The 22,287-nt window shown below is 37.0% G+C and overlaps 1 protein-coding gene across 2 annotated transcripts; it reads left to right on the top strand.

Moving 5' to 3' along the window:
• LOC18782887 (THO complex subunit 2) lies at positions 1,234-21,790 on the top strand. Of its 2 annotated transcripts, XM_020559044.1 has the most exons (32): positions 1,234-1,583; positions 1,675-1,800; positions 3,138-3,179; positions 3,381-3,440; positions 3,566-3,628; positions 4,136-4,216; positions 5,296-5,364; positions 5,444-5,491; positions 5,794-5,862; positions 5,949-6,082; positions 7,165-7,240; positions 7,736-7,929; positions 8,639-8,719; positions 8,984-9,194; positions 9,301-9,537; positions 9,630-9,710; positions 9,848-9,967; positions 10,085-10,144; positions 11,253-11,380; positions 13,832-13,928; positions 14,021-14,149; positions 14,372-14,475; positions 14,876-15,056; positions 15,310-15,491; positions 15,634-16,240; positions 16,412-16,516; positions 17,272-17,427; positions 17,513-17,593; positions 17,672-18,136; positions 18,974-20,095; positions 20,852-21,162; positions 21,391-21,790. In XM_020559044.1, the coding sequence occupies exons 1-32, from the start codon at positions 1,443-1,445 to the stop codon at positions 21,452-21,454; spliced, it is 5,625 nt and encodes a 1,874-aa protein (XP_020414633.1). In that variant the 5' UTR covers positions 1,234-1,442; the 3' UTR covers positions 21,455-21,790. The 2 variants fall into 2 exon arrangements, with proteins under 2 accessions (XP_020414633.1, XP_020414634.1); XM_020559045.1 differs by lacking the exon at positions 16,412-16,516.

Below are 22,287 nucleotides of genomic sequence, written 5' to 3'. Positions count from 1 at the left end.
AAATAAGGGGCTCAAATTTGAGAAAACCCAAAATTGGGGCGGAATATCAGTCCACTTATGATTGGAATTTTTTTTGGTCGAGCCCACTCAGCCATGATGAAACCCATGTGCAAGGAGGAAACAATGGGCCAGCGCTGCTAGTGCTGTAGAAGCTGTTGCTCCAAGTGTTGCACGCTGGTGTATGGATGGCAACGGGTTGGATAAGGGCCGGGTATGATAATACCATCTCCATCCCCACCCCTATCCCTGAATCCATCCCCATTTAATAGGTTTCGGGGAATCCCCGTCCCCGTCCTCGTTCTCGTCGGTAGACTATCTCCCATACCCGGCCCGAATCCCCGGATTTTTTTTGCATAAAAAATATTTATCATATATTTTAACATTAACTTTAATATTAAATTATCTTTCAATACATCTAAATTAACTATAAAGTTCAACTGAACTATTCAAAATCACATTAATATGAAATTCCAAAGAAGATAAAGAAGAATTAGAAGATGGAAGTTTACTTAGGGTTAAACATAAATATTATAATTAATTATTTATTTATTTAAATATAAACATATATATTTTCGGGTTCGGGTTTGGGGATGAGGATGTAAATACCATCCCCTCCCCATACCAATCGGGGATTTTTCAAGTTCGGGGATCTCCGTCCTTGATACCCATTTGGCCCCGAAATCTCCTCTCGTTAGGATCGGGGATCTGACGGGGACTCGCCCCCGCGGGAATTTTTGCCATCCCTACGTTGGTGTCGCAACATTTTAAAAAAAAAAATTATTCCAATAGTAATCCAAATCAATGATCCATATTAAATCGAAGCAATTTTAATGATAAAAAAATCCAACAAATAAAATTAAAATTTAACTCGTAAAAAATATTTTAAATTAATTGAAATCATATCCAAACTCTGTAAATACTCACATATTTCTCAAATAAAATTATTTTTTATGGAATTTTAATTTTTAAAAGTTAAATTGTTCAAAAAAATTAAATTATGAAATTATTTAAAAATATCAATTGAAGAAAAGTTAATCATAAAGAAAAAAAAAATTTAAATCATTCTTAAACAATTTAATAAAGTTACAAACTTCAAATTTGAGTCGGAAGAGTTTGGAGAAAAAACAATTTGAGTCGGACAAAACTCAAATAGTTACTTTTTGGAGGGGATATTGGGTTTAGGACCAAATAGATTGAGAAAGCCCTAATCCATCGCTACTGCTATCTGGGCCCTCCATATTTTCACACCGAGCCCATTATCGCACCACGATCTTCCTTCGTCGAAATCCCTAGGTTCCTCCGTTGTCGTTTTTTCCAGTTGAACCAGACCGACCTGCCCTCCCATCTCTTCTTCGTTGTCGTTGTGAAAAACGGGTACGCTAAGGCACTATAAGGTTGACATTGAACTCGACTCACAGTGTCTGTAGGGTCTTGCAAGCTCTATGAGCATGTCTCTCCCACCTGTAGAGCGTGCATACGTTAGAGAGGACTGCGTTCGTGAATGGAAGAATGGCACCTCTAATTTCAAGCTCGCAGACCCCGTTCCCATGCTTCGATTCCTCTACGAGCTCTGCTCCACCATGGTCAGCTCAAGATGCCCCCTTTTCTCTTTCAATATGATTTTTAAGCAATTGTTAAGGGTTTTGGATTGAATTTTGTGTTTTTGGTTGTTAGGTTTCTGGGGAATTGCCATTGCAGAAGTGTAAAGCAGCGTTGGATTCAGTTGAGTTCTCTGATAAGGTTTCGGACGAAGAGTTGGCTTCCAGTTTTGCGGATATTGTCACCCAATTGTCTCAAGATGTGAGTTGTTTATTATTTGCTTGAAGTGTGTTAGTTTTTCTTTTAAACAGTGAAATTAGATGAAGAACTTTGGATCTTGAGCAATTGTAGTTTAAATCCTTAGGGAACTGAATCCTAATATAAAGGGAGCCTACCGCTTTATGTAATATCGATGGGATTAATTTAGGGGTGAGTGTTTGTGAATAGCAGGAACAAACATGCCATAAAACCACTACACTTGAAATTATTTTTTGCATTTGATTGTCCTAACAACGTGTGGTGCAATTATGATCAGAAGCCTCTTTCTTGAAATGGGCTTTTGATGGCTTCCTTCTTAAGCAGGCAAGTTCTAGTGGCTTTGGTTTCAAGTGATTCTTACCCATAGGTATCATTCCATTGTTGTCTTTTTAGTATTAAATTGTACAATTTGGTTTAGCAGAACCAGTGGATACAATTTGCAACCCTATTCATTACAAGTTTTGCTTGTATTTCAAACTTTTGATTGAGAAATTTGGTCTACACTATATTAGCGTCTTATGTAATCTCTTGAGAGTAGTTTAAGTTGGCCACAAATGAGGTTGGTGTGGTAGATTTTGGCTGTATTCCTCCTACTATGTGTGTGGGATCACTTGCAGTGCTTCTATAAAATATTCTTTTTGAAATGGATTGTTTCCATAAAGCTTAAAGCTGAGATTGTGCTGGAGAGAAGCATGAGTTTTGTTTAGAAATTGAAAACAACTTCTGTTGGCTGTTTTCCTACTTCATTTGTGGTATCGCTTACGGTGCTTTTGTAACATTTCCCTTTTAGAGTGGACTTCTTTCTGTAAACTCTGAGATTGTTCACTTAATGAATGGATGCGGATGTATAGTTTTGATGTCATTTTAATTGGATGCTAGTGCTTGATCTTCAGATGTTTGGATGCACATCTTGATATTATTTTGATGCTTTAATGTCATTGATCCTTAGTATCATTTGTAGGAGAAATTGTTGCAAATGGTTGATAATAACAAGTAGTATTACGAGAGGGATGTGGCTGCATGGGTGCAATTTGTCTGTCTTATAAATAAACTTTGTTGGAAAAGCAAGGTAAACTATTGAAAATGGGGCCTTTGAGAAAGCAACTATGAGGAAGTTGGATTTTTAACAGTTTCTGCAAGCTTCTGCATGTGTGGGTTCTGCTTAATTGTCGGGAGATAACGATTTTGGTGTTCCACTGTTGCCTTTGATTTTGTTTTTTTGTTTTTATGGCATATTATGTTTAAGCTTAATGTTATCAATTTTTTAATCAATGACCCACTAATATATGATGTTTATCTGGCTGTTCTTGCTGACATGTGGAAGTTCACTTAATTTGCAGATTAGAATGCCTGGAGAGCATCGTGCTCGTCTTATAAAATTGGTTAGTACTTGGTTAAAAGGCACTACATTCGAAACAGGAGTCTTGTACTTTATTGGTGTCCATTGTCTTCTTCACTATGCATATTGGTTGTTGGAGCATCTTTTCTATTTGTCCACCCTGCCCTTTCCTTTTCTGTTTGTGATTTTATCTAGATTTTTCTGAGCCTGGTTACTTATTGTTTAGTTGTTTTCTGTTTCTCAGGCTAAATGGTTGGTGGAATCTTCCTTAGTTCCGTTGAGACTTTTCCAGGAACGCTGTGAGGTGAACACTTATCCTTGTCCTAGTTTACCTGATGGTTATCTGGTCATGGTTTTTTCTTCGTTGGCGCTGTTTTCAATCTTCTTGTATGAAAAAGAACTTATGCATATATGCTTCACAAATTGTAGGAAGAATTTTTGTGGGAGGCTGAAATGATCAAGATAAAGGCTCAGGAATTGAAGAGTAAAGAGGTAAGAAGATTATTAGTGTGTAGCTATGTGCTCATATGATGGTGGCCTTGCCCAAAATATGAACCGACATTGTGTTGTAATTGTCCTTTTTAACAGTATCATCCTGACATGAGTTTGTCCAAATAGAATCTTGCATGCCATTGGTGAACTTTTAAATTTTTTTTTTATCTCGTAAAAAATCCCCGTTGATGTCAATTCTATATACTTTATAATGTATTATTTATATGTTTTCTTGTCAGTTGTTAATATCATTAGGTGTACATTAACGTTAGTGTCAACCTTTGCAACTGATTGTTATAGGGAGATCTAAATGCAATAGTTTGTTTCAACAAAGTGAGGCTTGGAATTGTGTATAATGATGTGCATGGTTCCTAACAAAATATGGCAAGCATAAGTTTGCTATGAAAAGGATCTTATAGAGAAAAAAGGTTTAGCTTGAAATAATCAATATGTTGAAGCAGGAATCTTGAATACGATCTAAGTTGATGTGCATGCTTTTAATTTCAGGTCAGAGTAAACACCCGTCTTCTATATCAGCAAACAAAGTTTAACCTTCTTCGAGAAGAGAGCGAGGGCTATGCCAAGCTAGTAAGATTATTATTGATAATATCCTTTGGAAGTTTACTCAATGTGCTACACTAGTGGGAATATTATTGATAAAAAAAAGAAGACATTTATCTTGTTAATTATTTTGCTGGTATTTAGCTTTTACGTGCCCGCACTTTATTCTTGTTATGGAACTTTTATTTTATCAATTGATTCAACTCATTGTTTCCAAGATAAAGATCATCATAAGTTCAGAGTTTATAGTATACATAAGTTAAATTTTAATGTAACCAATTAAATCTTAATTCTTGTTAATTCTAGTTTTATTGAAAGAAATCGACTATTTGATGAGTTTGAGTGCAGCTGCTTTCAGAATCTCCTAAACTAAACTTCTGCCTTTAGGCATTGTATGTAGTTGTGAATCTAGTGATTAGAGTCGGGTATTCAGGTTGGAGGTTTAGCATCACCTTCGAATTTATAGATTGAATCTTGATAAACTACATGTATCTAGAAGTGTGTAGTTGGTAGTCTCTGTACTCTCTCCATATATATGATTGGAGAGATATAACTGTTCTGAGTTTCCACATAAGCTAGGTAATATGTTTATTTAGTTAAAGTCTGGTTTTACTGAGTCGGCCATTGGATTTTTGCTTGGTAAGTCATCACGTTTGCAACTTCATGAATGAATGCATTGCAAATGGGTAAGACTTCATTTTTTTAAAAACAATTTTTATTCTACTTTTTTAACTTTCAGATTCAGTCATTGTTGCAACTATACGATGTTATGCAGAGAAAATGTTCTATTGTATTACATTTCCTTTTTACTTCTGTTTCAACATCATGGGAGAAGTCCTCGTATGTATTCTTTTTTATATTTTGTGACTCATGTTATAGTTGGTTGGATTTAGCTTAAGGTACTTCGTTAGCAGTGTGTTTTACCATTTTGTTTGCTTCCATGGTGAAGTCACATTTAAGTTATCACTTTTTCTTCCCTTTCATGAATATAAAGTTTGTCGTGTCCTCTCTATCTAATGAGGGACATCTTGGTTGAAGCATGCGGTTTAATATCAGTAGGTTTGAGACATGTAATTATGTATATTTATTGCCTTGTTTATTTGTAGGTTACCCTTCTTTGCCAAAACTCAGAAACTTCATCACACAATGCAGCAGCAACAATAGGCATTATAAAGGTTTAGCTTTGATATATTTTTCTCCACTCTTTTTTCTTCTATATACTTTTCATCTTCCTGATTAGACTGATCCTTGCAGTCATTAATTGGACATTTTGATCTGGATCCAAATCATGTCTTTGATATTGTAAGTTGTCACTATTTACCTTATTTGTACTTAGTTTTCTGTACAGCCTGTGTTTTCTTTTTGGACAATGCTTGGATCCTGATGCATCAGGAGGAACTGTTTGTGTTTGCTTCAACTTTTTTTATTTTATATTTTAATTGTGGACAGGTGTCCACTACTAGATGAGTCACATCTCCATATAAGGAGGAGCTCCTCCTGATCCTGATGCATCAGGAGCCAAGTATTGTCTTTTTCTATGCTTTTACTAAGAATTTGATGTTCTATGATTCACTATTTTCTCTTCAATACTTTTCTTCGGTTAGGTTTTGGAGTACTTTGAACTTCAGCCAGATAGTAATGTATTTTTGGAGCTGATACCAATTTTTCCGAAGGTAAGGATATTCTATTTACCAACTTAAACTAGCATGCTATATTTTGATAATTTTGATTTAACTCACTACTTCATCATCTTTTGCAGTCTCATGCTTCACAAATCCTTGGTTTTAAATTTCAATATTATCAGCGTTTGGAAGTAAATAGTCCGGTGCCATTTGGACTTTATAAGCTTACAGCTTTGTTGGTGAAGGAGGAATTTATTGATCTTGATAGCATGTGAGTTTTCCTTTGGTGATTTTTGTATTTGTTGGGATTTTTAGTTGAGTTTAATTATTTTGATTCAATCATGGATAATGTTTCCTCTTGGAACGGATGAAGTTGAAAGGGCAATGTCATTGCCCATCATGTGGGAGCATTGACTTAGCACCCACAAGCATGTGTTTAGTTAGGTAAGCGCAAGGGCAGACTAGTGTGCTGTATATTCTTAGATCATCATGGATAGTACAAGATTCATGGGTTTCTGTGGTGCTGCTATGGGCCATTTGTGACTATCTTGGTGTAGCTTGGATTCAGCCTTACTCATAATCACATCGTTAGCTGAGATGCAGGGTAATTTCTATTGAAAGGCTAGTGACTATTAAATTTCATAGTCTGCCGGCAATCACTATGTTTATCTAGCAACCACACTTATGGGTGAGTCTGTGTGCCTTGTCATGGGCTGTTTCATAGTGCTTAAGTACAGTAGCTGGTAAGCTTAAAGTATGGCTTGCAAATATAGAGTCCTTGGGGAGTGGTGAGACACATCTACAGATGCTAGTGATGCACTCCTAAGGTTAGGGATCAATGACTCTAATATTGAGACACATCTTGCTTAGGGATCAATGACTCTAATATTGAGGGAGTGTGGTGCTAACTTGAACTTGATTTTGGTAATTGTGTGCATGATGCACTCCTAAGGTGCGTAAACTGTGTTTACAGTTTTTTGATTGAAACCTTAACAATGATCAAACCTAAGGGTGTGACAAGTTCTGGTACTATGCTTGAATACAGTGAGGCAATTGCATAATAGCATGAGTGCAAGATTTATAATGAATATTTCTTAGTGGTAAATACTGGATGGAGCTACAGGAGGATTAAATTACATGTAAACCACTGTCGAGTCTGGAATTAGTTCTTGTTTATATCTTTGACATCTTTTAATTGTGGTTGGTTAATTTATATATGTTTTCTTATCATTTTTATATGTGCTGTTATGCTGTTCATTATCTGCCCATGTATTCAGTTTCCTTGATGATCTGAATTAGAGTTCTATTTGTGCTGGGCCTCCTGGTGATTTTTTTCATTAATGTCTTTGACAGATATGCTCATCTACTTCCCAAGGATGATGAAGCATTTGAACATTATAGTGCTTTCTCTTCCAAGCGACTTGATGAGGTATAACTTTATTATCTGTATAAAATATGGGTTATAACTTTGTTATCTGATTTGTAACATCTGTTATTGCGGGAGTTTTTCTGCATGGTTACTAATGTTTGAGGCGACAACTTATTTCCATTGCATATGCTATGTTTCAATTGTATGTTATGTGATGTGTAACATCTGTTATCTTGGGAGTTTTTCTGCATGGTTACTAATGTATGAGGCTACAACTTATTTCCATTGCACATGCTATGTTTCAGTTGTATGTTATGTGCTTCCCTTTCCCAGCCTATGGATTTTAGGGCATTGGTGGACAAGAAAATTGTGTATATTGTGTCAGGTGGATGCTATGTTATTTGATCATACCTGATTTTTCTGTAGAGAGCGTTTCAAGTATATTTCTTTTAGTTATGGTAGCGGCTTTACTTGCTTACGCCTTCAAAGTCTGTTTACTCTTATATGAAAGGCTATGCTTTCCATTTTTACTTGTATATCTGCTAATATTTGCAGGCTAACAAAATTGGTAAAATAAATCTTGCTGCTACTGGGAAGGATCTCATGGATGATGAGAAACAAGGAGACGTGACAATAGACCTCTTTGCCGCTTTAGACATGGAAACAGAGGCAGTTGGTGAGCGGTCTACAGAGTGTGAAAATAATCAAACTTTGGGCTTGCTCACTGGTTTTCTTTCTGTAAATGACTGGTATGTTTGCTTGTACTTGGGATCTTCTGGTTCCCAGCCTTTCCCCCTTAATGATTTCTGAGTTCTGTACTTATTTCTTCGTTTCTTGTTTACACTGGTTATTACTCTATAAGTGATTGCTGCTTGCTTAAATTGGTAATAGAGCTCTTGAACTGGTTGCTTTCATGTATGCACTGTCCTTTTTTGAGCCAGTTCTTTGTCTGTTATGCGGTCTTACCCTACAATATTATCTTTCCAGTTATATTATTTCTTTGATGAAATTCGTTTATGAACTAAAGGTCCTTGGCTGCCTTCTTGATGATCATTCTAAATTTTTGTCATGTCAAAATTCTGTAAATGTATGGTTTACTATGTTTGCAACAATGATGGTGATCTGTTGAACCATGTTGTACTTATTTGATTTTGTTAACCTAGATGCTTTCAATTGACTGGAATTTCACAACACCAGGGCTTGGGAATTATGTGAAAAGGCTAGAATGGTTTATACTTGTCCTAACCAATTCTTTGTCAGCTGTCTGCATGAAGATTGGTATTTGATTTTTGTTTGTCATGCATATATACAATCAGAGGTGGAAGTGTTCAAGTTCGTTTCAAAATATAATGAATTCAGCTTGTTTGAAGTTTTGAACTGATGTTCAGTTTTGTGCAATAGCCTTTATTCTGTGTAGATTTTAAAGATCTCATTTGTTATTGAATTTCCGCTCATCAGGTACCATGCACATTTGCTATTTGAGCGTCTCTCACCTCTACATCCTGTTGAACATATTCAAATCTGTAATAGCTTGTTCAGGTAAATCTAATATATTTTATTCACTCTTCTTTTGTTTTATACTATGAGCTACTTGTGACTTGACCGAATGTGCTCTCATAGACATGCATGCACAAACTAAGTGCAGATGGGTGGCTGATTGTGCATGGTTGTTTTTGAGTGCATTTGAAGAGTTTTAACTTGGCTTTCTCTAGCCGCCTCCTTTTGCGCATGCCCATTCTCAGCTTTGGCAGGGGTAGGGCATCTACTTTTTCTTTCTAATAATTATTCGATATTTGTGTCCAGGCTCATTGAAAAAACAATCTCTTCTGCATATGACACTGTTCGCCGAGCACATCTCCTAAGTTTTGGGTCTTCCTCAGGAACCAGTGTTGATGTAATTCATACAGAAAATTCGTCAAGACATGGATCATTTGTTGACCTTCCCAAAGAACTTTTTCAGATGCTTGCTTGTGCTGGACCCTATCTTTATCGCGATACTTTGTTGCTGCAGAAGGTGCAAATTTTATATCTTATCTTCATGTATATTTTTTTTTTTCTTTTTGAGATTTTATCTCCTTATAACTTAAGGATTGACTGATTCTATCTCATTTTTGGTGTAGGTATGTAGAGTATTGAGAGGTTATTACTCGTCTGCACTTGATCTTGTAAGCAGTGGTGAACGAGTCGTGGATCCCAGTTATGTTTTTGTCGGGAATCCTCGTCTGCACCTTAAGGAAGCAAAGTCAAGGATAGAGGAAGCCTTGGGAACATGTCTACTTCCTTCTTTACAATTGGTACCTGCAAATCCAGCCGTTGGACAGGAGATCTGGGAAGTGATGAGTCTACTCCCCTATGAGGTTGGCCTTGCATCAAAGATATTTGATTCTTCACTTTTGAGAATTTATTTTGTATGGTAGACACTCTTGCTAGATAAATCTCGTCTGCTTAGGTGCGGTATCGTTTATATGGTGAGTGGGAGAAAGAAGATGAACGCATTCCTATGGTTTTAGCCGCAAGGCAAACAGCCAAGGTACAACAAATATTTTCTTCTTGAGTCTTCCCTGCTTTCTGAATATGCCTGGATTTACACTTTTTTCATTGTTGTATGTTGCATGCTTAATGCCCTAAAAGCATCACTGATATGTCTTTTATTTTTCCTCTTTATAGTTGGACACTAGAAGAATTTTGAAACGCCTTGCAAAAGAAAATTTGAAGCAGCTAGGTCGGATGGTTGCAAAGTTAGCTCATGCAAATCCAATGACTGTACTTAGAACAATTGTTCATCAGGTCTTGCCTTATTAGTGATTATACTTTCACTTTGTCTTTTGGAATCTTTGATATTTTGTTTTTTGTATTTTAGTGTTTGTGCACAAGCAATTGTTAATCTATTGATATTATGTGCAGATTGAGGCATACAGAGATATGATTACTCCTGTTGTAGATGCATTTAAGTATTTGACTCAGGTGTGAATTTCTATTTTGTTGTGTTAAATTTTTTTTCTTCATCTTTCTCTTTCCCTTCTATGACTACTGTTAAGACTGTTGATTTGAATGGGTGTAATCGGGTTGTATACCAGCTATCTGTTTTGTCCCTCCTGTTATCTTACTCAAAATGTTGTCCTCCGTCGTTGTAGTTGATTATGAGACAACCTGTGGTTTTGTAGGACAATTTGTATAAATTTTCTATGTTGGGCACATTAGGATACAGCACTGGTATCCGTGTGTGTCCATCTGTATCCAACTTTTATACATTTTTTGTCAAAATTACTTATATTTGGTTACCATTTTAAAAATTATTTTGACACTGTTCATAAGCTCTTGATTGACAGTGAAACAGCTTTGACACGTCTTCATACTAGTGAATTTTTTGTCACTGTATACGAGGCGGTGGAGGCCTATATTTTGGTCTATGTGTTCTACCTAAAAGATTATGTATGACGATTCCATGGCCAGGCATCCTCTTAACTGATCTTTAATCAAGCTTTTGATGGAAATTTTCTCTGCTCCTTGTAAACACCATATAGGAGTAGTTATTGTACTACGTCGTCGTTATAGTTACCTTTTTGTGTTCTGAAAGACCACTTAGTGGAATTTAGAATTAGTTATGCTTAACATTTGGTGCTTAAGAATTACCAGGAAGATACTTGGCTGGAATAAAGTTCTGTTGTGATTTTATGTAGTAGTAGTCGTAGCCAGTAATTTAATCAATAATCTTTTAGAGTCTTAAGTAGGATCCTTGGAAATTACAATGAGTGTTTTTTTTTCCTTCTCCAGATTTGGCCTTCTGGAGAGATGGTTTTCAAGTTTAATGCCCTAAGGATGATATTCGGTGATCTTAACTTTTGTGGTTGGTTCTCCGTTTTCCAGCATGATATTCTAGTGCATTTCTTGAGACTTTATACTCCAGCATGAGGCACCTTTCTTTGCAGAATAGCTTTCACTCTATTTTGCTACTTTATGATGTTGCTTCTTGGATTTGGCTTTCGTGTGTGGATGTTATATAAATGTTATATACATATTTTTATGCCCATGCTTTCTTTGCTAATATTTTTATATGCGTGTTTCTGTCCAGCTGGAGTATGACGTTTTGGAATATGTTGTGATTGAGCGTCTTGCACAAGGAGGGCGTGATAAGCTAAAAGAGGATGGCCTTAACGTGTCAGACTGGCTTCAATCTTTGGCTTCATTTTGGGGTCACTTGTATGTCTTTTTCGTCTTATGGCTTCTATATGTATTTTTGATACGCTTATTTGGAATTACCATATTTGTTTATGCCATATAGTAGTTGATATGCATTGTCCTTAGTTGATTGCTTATTTTGGGTTTGTACGATTCGGTTACTCTCTTGAGCTTTATTTGTTTATTTTTGTTCATCCCTTTCCTTTTCCCCTTTTGACTTTTTGGCATTTATTTGAGTCATTCTGCATGTTTGCACCATTATACAAAGTCTAGATATATACTTGGATTCTTCACTTCAGTTTCCGGGTTGCAGATTAGCCTGGGATTGGGGAAACTATTGAGGAGTAAAGCTTTGCTAAGAAAATGGCTTTGGAGATGCCATTTGGAGAAGAAATGTTTATGGTATTCAGTGGTCAGAAGCATATATGGAATAGGCCAGGCTGGGATTCCAAGCTGGTGGAAAGAGGACCAAGTCGGAATCCATGGAAAGATATTTTTTCAAGTACTCCATCCTTTTTTCTCATGTTGCGAGTTTGGTGCTGGTAATGGTTTAAGGGTAAGTTTCTGGAAGGATCTCTGGGTAGGGGAAAAGCTTTGCTAAGAAAACGGCTTTGGAGGTTCCATTTGGAGGAGAAAGCTTTATGGTATTCAGTGGTCAGAAGCAAATATGGGATAGGCCAGGCTGGGATACCAAGCTGGTGGAAAGAGGATCAAGTTGGAATCCATGGAAAGATATTTTTCAAGTACTCCATCCTTTTTTTATCGTGTTGCGAGTTTGGTGCTGGTAATGGTTTAAGGGTAAGTTTCTGGAAGGATCTCTGGGTAGGGGAAAGAGAACTCTGGGAAGCCTATTTCAAATACTGTTGCACTTGACATTAAAAGATTAAAACATTTCCAGCCTTGTGATTTGTTTTACTTCTCCATATAGTTGGGACTTTGGTTTCAGGAGAAATCTGAATGAGGCAGAGGTGGAGGGGGCTATCTGCATTACTGCTGTTAGAAAGTGTGCACCTTTCACAAACTAGACTAGATTCTTGGAAATGAATGTTAGATCCTGAGGAGAATTTTGTGCAAGTACTTTGTCAGATTTCTTTATGACAAGCCTGAACATCTTTCCTTTCAGCCTTATTGGCAGTTTTAGAAAGCAATGGTCCCATCAAAAGAGAAAATTTTGGCGTGGCCTGTGGTGTATGGTTAGTCAATATTTGCGATATGGTTCAGAGGAGGAGGCCTAATTTTTGTTTTTCTCCTCAATGGTGTGTTATCTGTGAAGGAGGTGGGGAAAGTGCCAATCACATGTTTTTTCACTGCCCGCCTTTTATTACTTTAAGTCTATGATGGAGGTTGTTTGGGGAAATAACTTTTGAGTTGGTTTGTCCCGAGAGATTGTTATTCCTTACTGTATGAAAAGCACAAAGTGGCTGGGAGGGGTAAAAAAGCTAAAGTGATTGGGGTTTGTATTGTGTTAGCTGTAATGTGGGTGGTTTTTTGGGGACAAAATAGAAGAATCTTTGAAATTATTGAAGGAGTGGGATCGGGGGAGCTCTGGGAGAAAAAGCAAAGTTTTCGGTCTTTCTTTTGGCCTTCAGTTCCAGTGGAATTCAAGGAGCTTTCATTTCATTCTATCTATTTAGATTGGAAGGCAACTGTGAGTTGATGGTTAGAGTTGTTAAACTCGGGTCTGTGGTTTAGTTGTAATTGTCTCACGTTGTAGCTTCTATTTGATCATTCTTGTTGAAATAAGAGTTTTTTTCGTTTCACCTGTTTTGCTGTCGACTGCTTGACCGCAGATTGTAATTTCCTTTTCATTAATAAAAATTTGTTTCTTCTCTGAAAAAACAAGGCTGTATGAATGGAGCTAGGAAATTTGTGGACATTGAAAGGGAGACTTTAATTGATGGTCAGAAAATGTTACATTCTAGATTGTCTGAATAGACAAAATAGATTCAACAGATGATGCTTGATTCCTTTTTTCTCTTTCATAGTGATGTTTTGTCCATCTTTCCATGGTGTATGGGTGATATAATTTCTAATCACTGATCTGAGGACATAGAATTCTTTTTGCATAATTTAGGATAGCAATATGTTTATTTTGCATTTGAGATACTATTCATAGTCGCTTAAGGACGTCTTTTATTTATTTTTCAATTTATGTATTTTCGTCAGAATTGTGTCAAGTTATTCTTAACTGTCACTTTGGTATGTAAATTTTTTGTTTCTTTTCTTGATTTATCTCTGTTGAGTTTGATAATTTCTCCTTTTTAGTTGCTTCTGAATTTATAAATGAACATTGATAGATTTAGGTGAACAATGTTTAATTGGATTGGTTGTTCTTTTTATTTTCCCTTTGGTTTTATGATTGTTGTTAATTTATTAAAATTTTAATTTCTTCCTGTTTTTTCTTTTTAGAGTCAAGTTTGTAATCTTTTAGCTTTTAAGAAAGCTGACCACCTCAGTTTTCTATTTTCTTAGGTGTAAGAAATACCCATCTATGGAATTGAGGGGCCTTTTCCAGTATCTTGTGAATCAACTGAAAAAGGGCCAAGGAATTGAGCTGGTTCTCCTTCAGGTATTTTCAAGGTTCAATGGTTATGCCTGCTATTCATATGATTTGTCCTCAAGCTTTGATAAGATTGAATTATATTTCTATGATTATATCAGGAGCTTATTCAGCAAATGGCAAATGTCCATTACACCGAGAATCTGACTGAGGATCAGCTGGATGCCATGGCAGGCAGTGAGACTCTTCGTTATCAGGCAACTTCTTTTGGTGTTACTCGCAATAACAAGGTGCCTTGTAATGTTTGATTATTTTCTGTCATTCAAGTAGGCAAGTAGAATAATCTCTTAGATGTTATTTTATCAATATTTGATATCTTCTGAATGATTAAAATAGTATGTTTTAATCTTACAATGTTGCTTAAGTTGTTAAGTTTAAAGCAGTAATGCATGTTTTGGATTTTGAGTTGCCTAACTTTGAAGATGTTAATGTTGATTTTAATAATGTTACAGGCATTAATCAAGTCCACTAACAGGCTAAGGGACTCACTGCTCCCCAAGGATGAATCGAAGCTGGCAATACCCCTTTTGTTACTTCTTGCTCAGCATCGTTCTGTGTAAGCTGTAGAGCTTATTTGCTTTCATTTGTTATTTGATATCCATCATTATATTTCTATATGATTCTTTTCAAGAAACATTTATGTTTGTTTGTTCCAAAGATGATTGGTTGCAAGGTGTCTTGAAGTTTTTTATGGGCTGGTTCATTCTGTAGGTAGACATGTTCTGTAGTCTTTTTTTTTTCTTTTTTCTTGGTTTGGGTGTGTATTAAGAGGAACAGCCAATGGCATTTATCAGTCCTTTTAGGGGATTTATGCAATGCTTCTAATGTCCTGATAAAGCATCTGTCTTTTGTGTTCAGCATGAAACAATTTTGATTCTGTGGATGAACCATGGGGGCACTGTTTTATCTGAGGCAAGCTCAGTTATGTACTGACGAGATTTGTATATTCTCTGCAGGGTCATAATAGATGCTGATGCACCTTACATTAAGATGGTTAGCGAGCAGTTTGATAGGTGTCATGGAACTCTCCTTCAATACGTGGAATTTCTTTGCAGTGCTGTGACACCAACATCAGCATATGCTCAGCTAATTCCTTCGCTTGATGATCTTGTCCATCAATACCACCTTGATCCTGAGGTCTCTCTCTCTCTCTCTCTCTCTCTCCCCGTTAAGTGCTTTGAATATCTAGTTATTTTAATTATTTTCTTCCATCTGTACTTAATCACAGCACCTAATTTGTAAATTCTCATAATGGTGAACTTTGTATCTATTTATGGTTAAGTGTTTTTTTTATCTCAAAAGTTATGTCTACCTCAGTGGCTTACAGCTTTCACATAACATAAATTGTGAACCTGAATAGTCTGTTAATTGTATTTACTCCATGACATAGGTTGCTTTCTTAATTTATCGCCCTGTAATGAGGCTCTTCAAGTGCCGTGGGAGTTCCGATGTCTTCTGGCCTCTAGACAATAGTGACACTCAGGGTATCACCTCTGCAAATTCAGAGTCTGAAGCTGCAGAGCATTCTGGAAATTTGGTTCTGGATGTTGGCTCTCCATCGAAGCCCGTAACGTAATTTTTCTAAAGAGTACCGTCTGGTTTATTGCATTTAGACATCTCTTGATGTGAAGCTTATTCTTGTCTAGTTACTTTTGACATACCCTTTTTTCTAATTGTGTTGCGTTTCTTTGCTGTTTTTGTCTAATTGTATTAGGTGGTTGGATCTTCTTAATACTGTTAAAACGATGTTGCCTCCAAAAGCCTGGAATAGCCTCTCCCCTGATCTCTATGCGACATTTTGGGGTCTCACGCTCTATGATCTTTATGTCCCTAGAAATTGTTACGAGTCTGAAATTGCGAAACAGCATGCTGCTCTTAAAGCTCTGGAAGAGCTTTCTGATAATTCAAGTTCAGCAATAACCAAAAGGAAGAAAGACAAGGAAAGAATTCAAGAATCCCTAGATCGCTTGACTAGCGAACTCCGAAAGCACGAGGAAAATGTTGCATCTGTTCGTAAACGTTTATCTCGGGAGAAGGACAAATGGTTGAGTTCTTGCCCTGATACTTTGAAGATCAACGTGGAGTTCCTTCAGCGATGTATATTTCCACGCTGTACTTTCAGTATGCCAGATGCTGTCTATTGTGCCATGTTTGTGCACACTCTTCATTCCCTGGGGACACCATTTTTTAACACAGTCAACCACATTGATATTCTCATTTGTAGAACCTTACAGCCTATGATATGCTGCTGTACTGAGTATGAAGTAGGTAGATTTGGGAAGTTTCTGCAGGAGACGTTGAAGATTGCATACTATTGGAAGGTGAGACGACTTTATGTTTTTTGGTGGTTTAGTTTTTTTTAATCCAATCATACATTCAATCACACTGATCATACAAGTCCTGGACATATAAGAGGGTCTAATGGGCTTTTGAAACTGCTATACTCTTTCCCCATTTTTTGATTGTTCTTGCTGAACCATGCTTTTTTCCAGAAGGATGAATCTATTTATGAACGCGAATGTGGAAACATGCCTGGCTTTGCTGTATATTATAGACATCCAAATAGCCAGCGAGTTGCCTATTTCCAGTTCATGAAGGTGGGTCCATGGCCTTTTATGTCTAAAATTAACTTCTGCTATACCAGAAGTCACTAAGCTCAAACTGAATACTACAGGTCTTAATGTAGAGGTCTTTTAGTTTTCTTTAAAGGATTCAGCTAAATCTTGTCCTCCCAATTAGTTATTCTGTTTCTCTAATCTTTTGTTTATGTATAAACATCTGTTTTATCCGTGTACTCTGCGTTTCAAGTTTCAACTGTATAGTTCAGTTGGACACTTGAACCTTTCCAAAGGAAGGGTACTTCATGATTGATCTTATAACCTCAACTATTCCATGGCCATTTCATCCATGTCATGGAGCTCTTGCTTGGACAGACTTTCAATTTTAAAATCGTTTAGGGCATGTTTGATAACCATTTGTTTTTAGTGTTTAGTTTTAGTTTTAATTTTTTTGTTAGAGGGAGTGGGAAATATAAGGCAGAAGAGAGAGATGAATAAGGGTGGATGAATGGTTGTGGGAAGGAGGATGTGGAAGAAACGTAAATGGCACACAAAATGAAAACTAAAAACTAAATCTGAAAACAATTTTACGTAAGTTTCTTTTCTTTCTAGTTTTTGTTTCATACATTCCCCTTCGTTTCTATATCCTTCCTCCCATCAACCTTGCTTCACCCTTGATTTCCCTTTCCCCCATATACTTTCCCTCTATCCCTAGCAAGAAAAGTGAAAACTAAAAACCAAAAACAAAATTGTTTTCAGTGTCTGATGTCTTCATTCTTTTAACTTTCTTATAGGTTCACTGGAAGTGGAGTCAAAGGATTACAAAGTTATTGATTCAGTGTCTGGAATCAACTGAGTACATGGAAATTCGTAACGCACTCATACTGTTGTCAAAAATTTCAAGTGTTTTTCCAGTTACCCGAAAGACGGGTGTAAATCTTGAAAAACGGGTGAGAACTATTTTGAATAGTAATTTTTATTTAGAATTTCACTGGAATCATTATGCGCATCTTCCTTTTGACACCTCCCTTGCAGGTTTCCAAGATAAAGGCTGATGAGAGAGAGGACCTTAAGGTGTTGGCAACTGGTGTTGCTGCTGCTTTGGCTGCTAGAAAGGTTTGTCTTAAATTTTGGAGCTTGCTTTTCAGCTCAGATATGAAGGTATTTAATTGTTTTTATCTTTCCCATTTGCAGTCTTCATGGATTACAGATGAAGAATTTGGTAATGGATATCTTGAATTAAAGTCTGCACCACTTGCTTCAAAGTCTTCGGCTGGTAATTCAGCAGCCACACACAGTGGTTCTACCATTAATATTTCTCAATCTGAACCTATAGGAGGAAAAGTGGGAGCCCTTCCCTCCCAACACCCAGAATCATCAAACTCAGTCAAAGACCAGATTTTAAAAACCAAAACCTCAGATGGGAGGTTGGAAAGAGTAGAAAGTATCTCAACTGTAAAATCTGATCAAGGGCATCTAAAACTTAAAGTTGGCTCATTGGTGAGTGGCTCCGATGGTCAGTCACTGATGTCCTCACCTGCTTTACAATCTGGAACATCAAGATCTATGGAAAATAAAAAACAAGTGAATGAATCCTCGAATAGAACCTCAGATGAAAACATGGGAAAAGCTGCCCCAAAGAACTCTTCTGAATCCGAGGTATTATGTTGACCAAGAAAAAAGAACTTTTCTGTTTAACTTTTGTATCATTGGACATGCTTCATTCCATTCAAGCTGTAGCGTAATTAACAGCGGGATGACCACTTTTATTGGAAGAAACTAAGGGTATGGTGGCAAAATGCATTCTGCACTCGTGTGGATGTGTAGGAGACAAGCATTTTTAATTTAGTCTTATTTTCATTTCCTTCATTTAATCCTCCTCGACATCATTTTTGTCATGTTCACTAAATCAATAAACGATATCAAAGTAGTATGTGGTATTTTGCATATGGGTGATGGAGAAGAATGATATTGAAAATACTTGTTAAACACTCGAGGCTGAAATCACCCCACAGAAGTTTGTAGGGTTCTGGAGTAGTCCGAAGCTCCAGAATTAAACTTAGATGCAACTGATAAAAGTCAGATGTTCTAATGATCTATGTAGTTTGTTTTTATATTGATCATTAGAGCATCTGCAATCATGTTGTATCCCTTCTACGGACCAAAACATCTACTACTTGAGTTTGGGATGAATGTTGACCTACAATCTCACTCTGTTGTGGTGCTTCTTGCAATTTTCTTTCCAAAGCCTGGTGCCTATTCCTGAACCCTGATGTTCACGAATATGGTATGTAAGTTTTTATGGCCAAAAGATAAAGAGCTAAATCTAATTTTTTAATGGTTATAAGAATGATATAGTTCCGTGGAATTAGTATCTCTGTTTGTCCCTGTTGGGCATTTCATTATGATGTGGTCAGTCATTTTCTTGCTATTGTCTTTTATCATCTTGCTTTTCTTTATTTTTTTCCTTAAAATCTGTTTTCCATTTGTTAACAGTTGAGAGCCCAAGCAAAACGGTCAGGTCCTGCTGGATCACTTGCTAAGCCACCGAAACAGGATCTTGCAAAAGATGATGGTAGATCTGGAAAAGGAATTGGCAGAGATGTCTTGTGTCATGCATCAGCTGTGTCTACAAATGTTTCTCCTGCCATCGCAGCAAACGGTAATACAGTTTCAGCATCAGCTAAAGGTTCATTTGCGAAGACATCAGTAGAAATTCATGGTATTGATTCAAAGGTGGATGTTGGAGCTGCAAAGGCTTCCAATACAAGGGTTTCTGCTCCGAAGGAAGATGGTCCTGAAACTTCTGATGCACTGAGGCCCCATTCCTCTCGACTTGTTCATTCTCCTAGGCATGATAATTCTGCTAGTGCTTCAAAGTCTAGTGATAAGCTGCAAAAGAGAACCAGTCCTGCTGAAGAAACTGACAGACAAAGTAAACGGCGGAAAGGGGAAACTGAAATGAGGGATTTTGAGGGCGAAGCTCGATTGTCTGACCGAGAGAGGTCTGTTGATGCTCGACTGTTGGATCTTGACAAATCAGGAACTGATGATCAAAGTGTTTATAAGGCCACTGATAAGCCTTCAGATCGGTCCAAAGATAAGGGCAGTGAAAGACATGACAAGGATTACAGGGAAAGGTTGGACCGTCCTGATAAGTCACGTGGAGACGATTTAGGTGAGAGATCCAGGGACAGGTCAATGGAGAGACATGGAAGGGAGCATTCAGTGGAGAAAGTTCAAGAGAGGGGTATGGATAGGAGTGTGGATAGACTTTCTGACAAATCTAAGGATGACAGAGGTAAAGTAAGGTACAATGATATATCAACGGAAAAATCTCATGTTGATGAACGGTATCATGGGCAAAGCTTACCTCCGCCACCACCCTTACCTCCTCACATGGTTCCGCATTCAGTTAGTTCTGGAAGAAGAGATGAAGATGCAGATAGAAGGTTTGGGACCACAAGGCATACTCAAAGGCTTTCTCCGAGACATGATGAGAAGGAGCGTAGACGATCTGAAGATAATTCTTTAATTTCACAAGATGATTCAAAACGTAGAAGAGAAGATGATTTTAGAGATAGAAAGCGCGAAGATCGTGAGGGGCTGTCAATAAAGGTATGTGTATCAGCACTAGTTTATATTTTCATTTGGGGAACTTCCTTGCAATATGTCATATTAAGTGGTTCCTTATTCAGGCATTGTTAACTGGTCCCTTTTCATTCTAATTAGAACAGCGTATGTTGGTAATGATGCCTGAAATAAATGTGATTAGTAATATCTTGGTTTATAGAAGTGTTTTGGTAATAGTCGAAAAAACATGTGCTTACGCCTCATATATTTCATGGGGTTGGCCAAAAGGCCTGGCTATTCATGAGTTGTGCAAGTTTACTAGTGTGTGGGACAATCATCTGTAGTAGCTTCACTATCATAGCAGGGGCTCTGTAACGTTCAGAGCTTTTTACATGGCACTATTCTTCTTCAATAGGGATTTTATGCCCAGATAAGCTTCAGTATGCACATTGAGAAATAAACTTTCTATTCTTTCACCATGTCAAGTTGTGTACACATCCGCCACTTCTTCACGAGCTTAATAGGTCTATTATCAGTTACTTATCAGTCTTTTTTTTTATTTGTTTGCATTCCACGTCCACTATTAATTTCTCAATGTCCCAGGCTTTTTATGATTCGCTGCTTAGTAAATATCATGAGTGCACCTGTCAGAGAGGGGTTTAAATTTTATCCCTGTCAGAGAGGGGTTTAAATTTTATCTTTCCAATGCATTTATTGAGCTCAAACTTCAAATGGATTTCTCATTAGTTTCATTGTATATTATGCATATGATGTTTATGCTTTAAGCTTTGCTGTATATAGGTGGAGGAGAGGGAGAGGGAGCGAGAAAGGGAGAAAGCAAACCTCTTGAAGGAGGAGACAGATGCAATTGCAGCTTCGAAGAGGCGGAAACTTAAAAGAGAGCACCCGCCTTCTGGGGAACCTGGTGAGTATTCACCAGTTCCCCCTCCACCACCTCCCCTTTCTATTAGTTTGTCCCAGTCATATGATGGAAGAGATAGGGGAGACCGGAAAGGACCCCCTGTCCAGCGTGCAGGGTACTTGGAGGAACCAAGTGTGAGGATTCATGGTAAAGAAGCAGCCAGCAAGATGACTCGTCGTGACCCTGATCCGTATCCTTCATGTCTATTTTTCATGTCATTGTGCATTGCGTTTAATAGATAATTGCTAATTGCCGACTGAATACACACATGAACATATTTATTGTCATGAAATTTTAAAAGAAAAAAAGGTGCCCAAATATGTTTACGATGAGCATTGACATGCGTATATTGTTGGTCATTTCAGTTTCAGTTGTACAATTGTGTATTGGAAATTGGGACTCCTTAACCAGGTTGCAGGATGTACGAATGGGAGGATGAGAAAAGGCAAAGAGCTGAACAAAAGAGAAGACACCGGAAGTGATGTACTGAGAGTTTTCATCATCTACATGCTCTTGCTGTAGTTCACATCACTATCAAGTCTTTTTGGTTTGTAACAAATCTGTTGTACTAAATTCTTTCATGGCCAATGGTCTTTCATCCCTTGATTGGGCAGTGATAGATTCATTCATATTCCGATGTACAATATTGTAAATTTCTTAAATGTGGCCACAGGTGTACAGAGAGTTGTTTAAGTAAAATTATTAGGTTCAAAGAAAAACTTCAGATATTTTTAGAATTCTGAACTTCAGAATTTGAAGGGAATTTAAAGAATCCCAAAATTTTTGAATGGGAATTCAGAGAAATTTTTTTCGCCAAATACTTCAGATGATGCTTGGATCGTAATGGCTATCACTATGAATGGTGGTGTTTTTTATTTATTTATTAAAATATGGCAGGCACCCTAGTTAATGTTTTCACAAAATCCTTCTGAGGTTTCAAATTATTTTCGTAAAACCCCTTTTGTTGATTTTTACTACAAAAGTTTAAGTCATAATTTTTTTAATAAAAGATAAAGTCAACCTCAAAGATTGGATTGCACATCCACTCTAGAGGTCTAATAATTGAGGACACTTTTGTCATTTTAAGAAGTTTTTTTAATTACACCAACAATTGTTGGACGGAAAATTATTGGAAGAGTTTTTGTGAGAACAAATTGAAATCTCATGGGTGTTTTAAAACCTCACGGGTTCAATCAAGAACACCAAAAATCTCAATGTGTGTCAGTGGAAATATCTCATTCTTATTTAGGTTACTGTTGCATGCTCTCTAGGGCCCCGGAAAGCAACATCTTCCTATTGATCGTGGAAAAGGGGT

This window comes from Prunus persica, chromosome G3, assembly GCF_000346465.2.
Source record: "Prunus persica cultivar Lovell chromosome G3, Prunus_persica_NCBIv2, whole genome shotgun sequence".
Lineage (NCBI taxonomy): Eukaryota > Viridiplantae > Streptophyta > Magnoliopsida > Rosales > Rosaceae > Prunus > Prunus persica.
This window is presented reverse-complemented; position numbering and strand designations above follow the sequence as displayed.

What these genes read in the sequence shown, in the direction of transcription:
- LOC18782887 (XM_020559044.1), top strand. Translation starts at nt 1,443, where the DNA reads ATGAGCATGTCTCTCCCACCTGTAGAGCGTGCATACGTTAGAGAGGAC. An exon ending in TTAGAACAATTGTTCATCAG is followed by an intron (nt 9,968 to 10,084) that starts GTCTTGCCTTAT and finishes TATTATGTGCAG; the next exon opens with ATTGAGGCATACAGAGATAT. An exon ending in TCTCCATCGAAGCCCGTAAC is followed by an intron (nt 15,492 to 15,633) that starts GTAATTTTTCTA and finishes TAATTGTATTAG; the next exon opens with GTGGTTGGATCTTCTTAATA.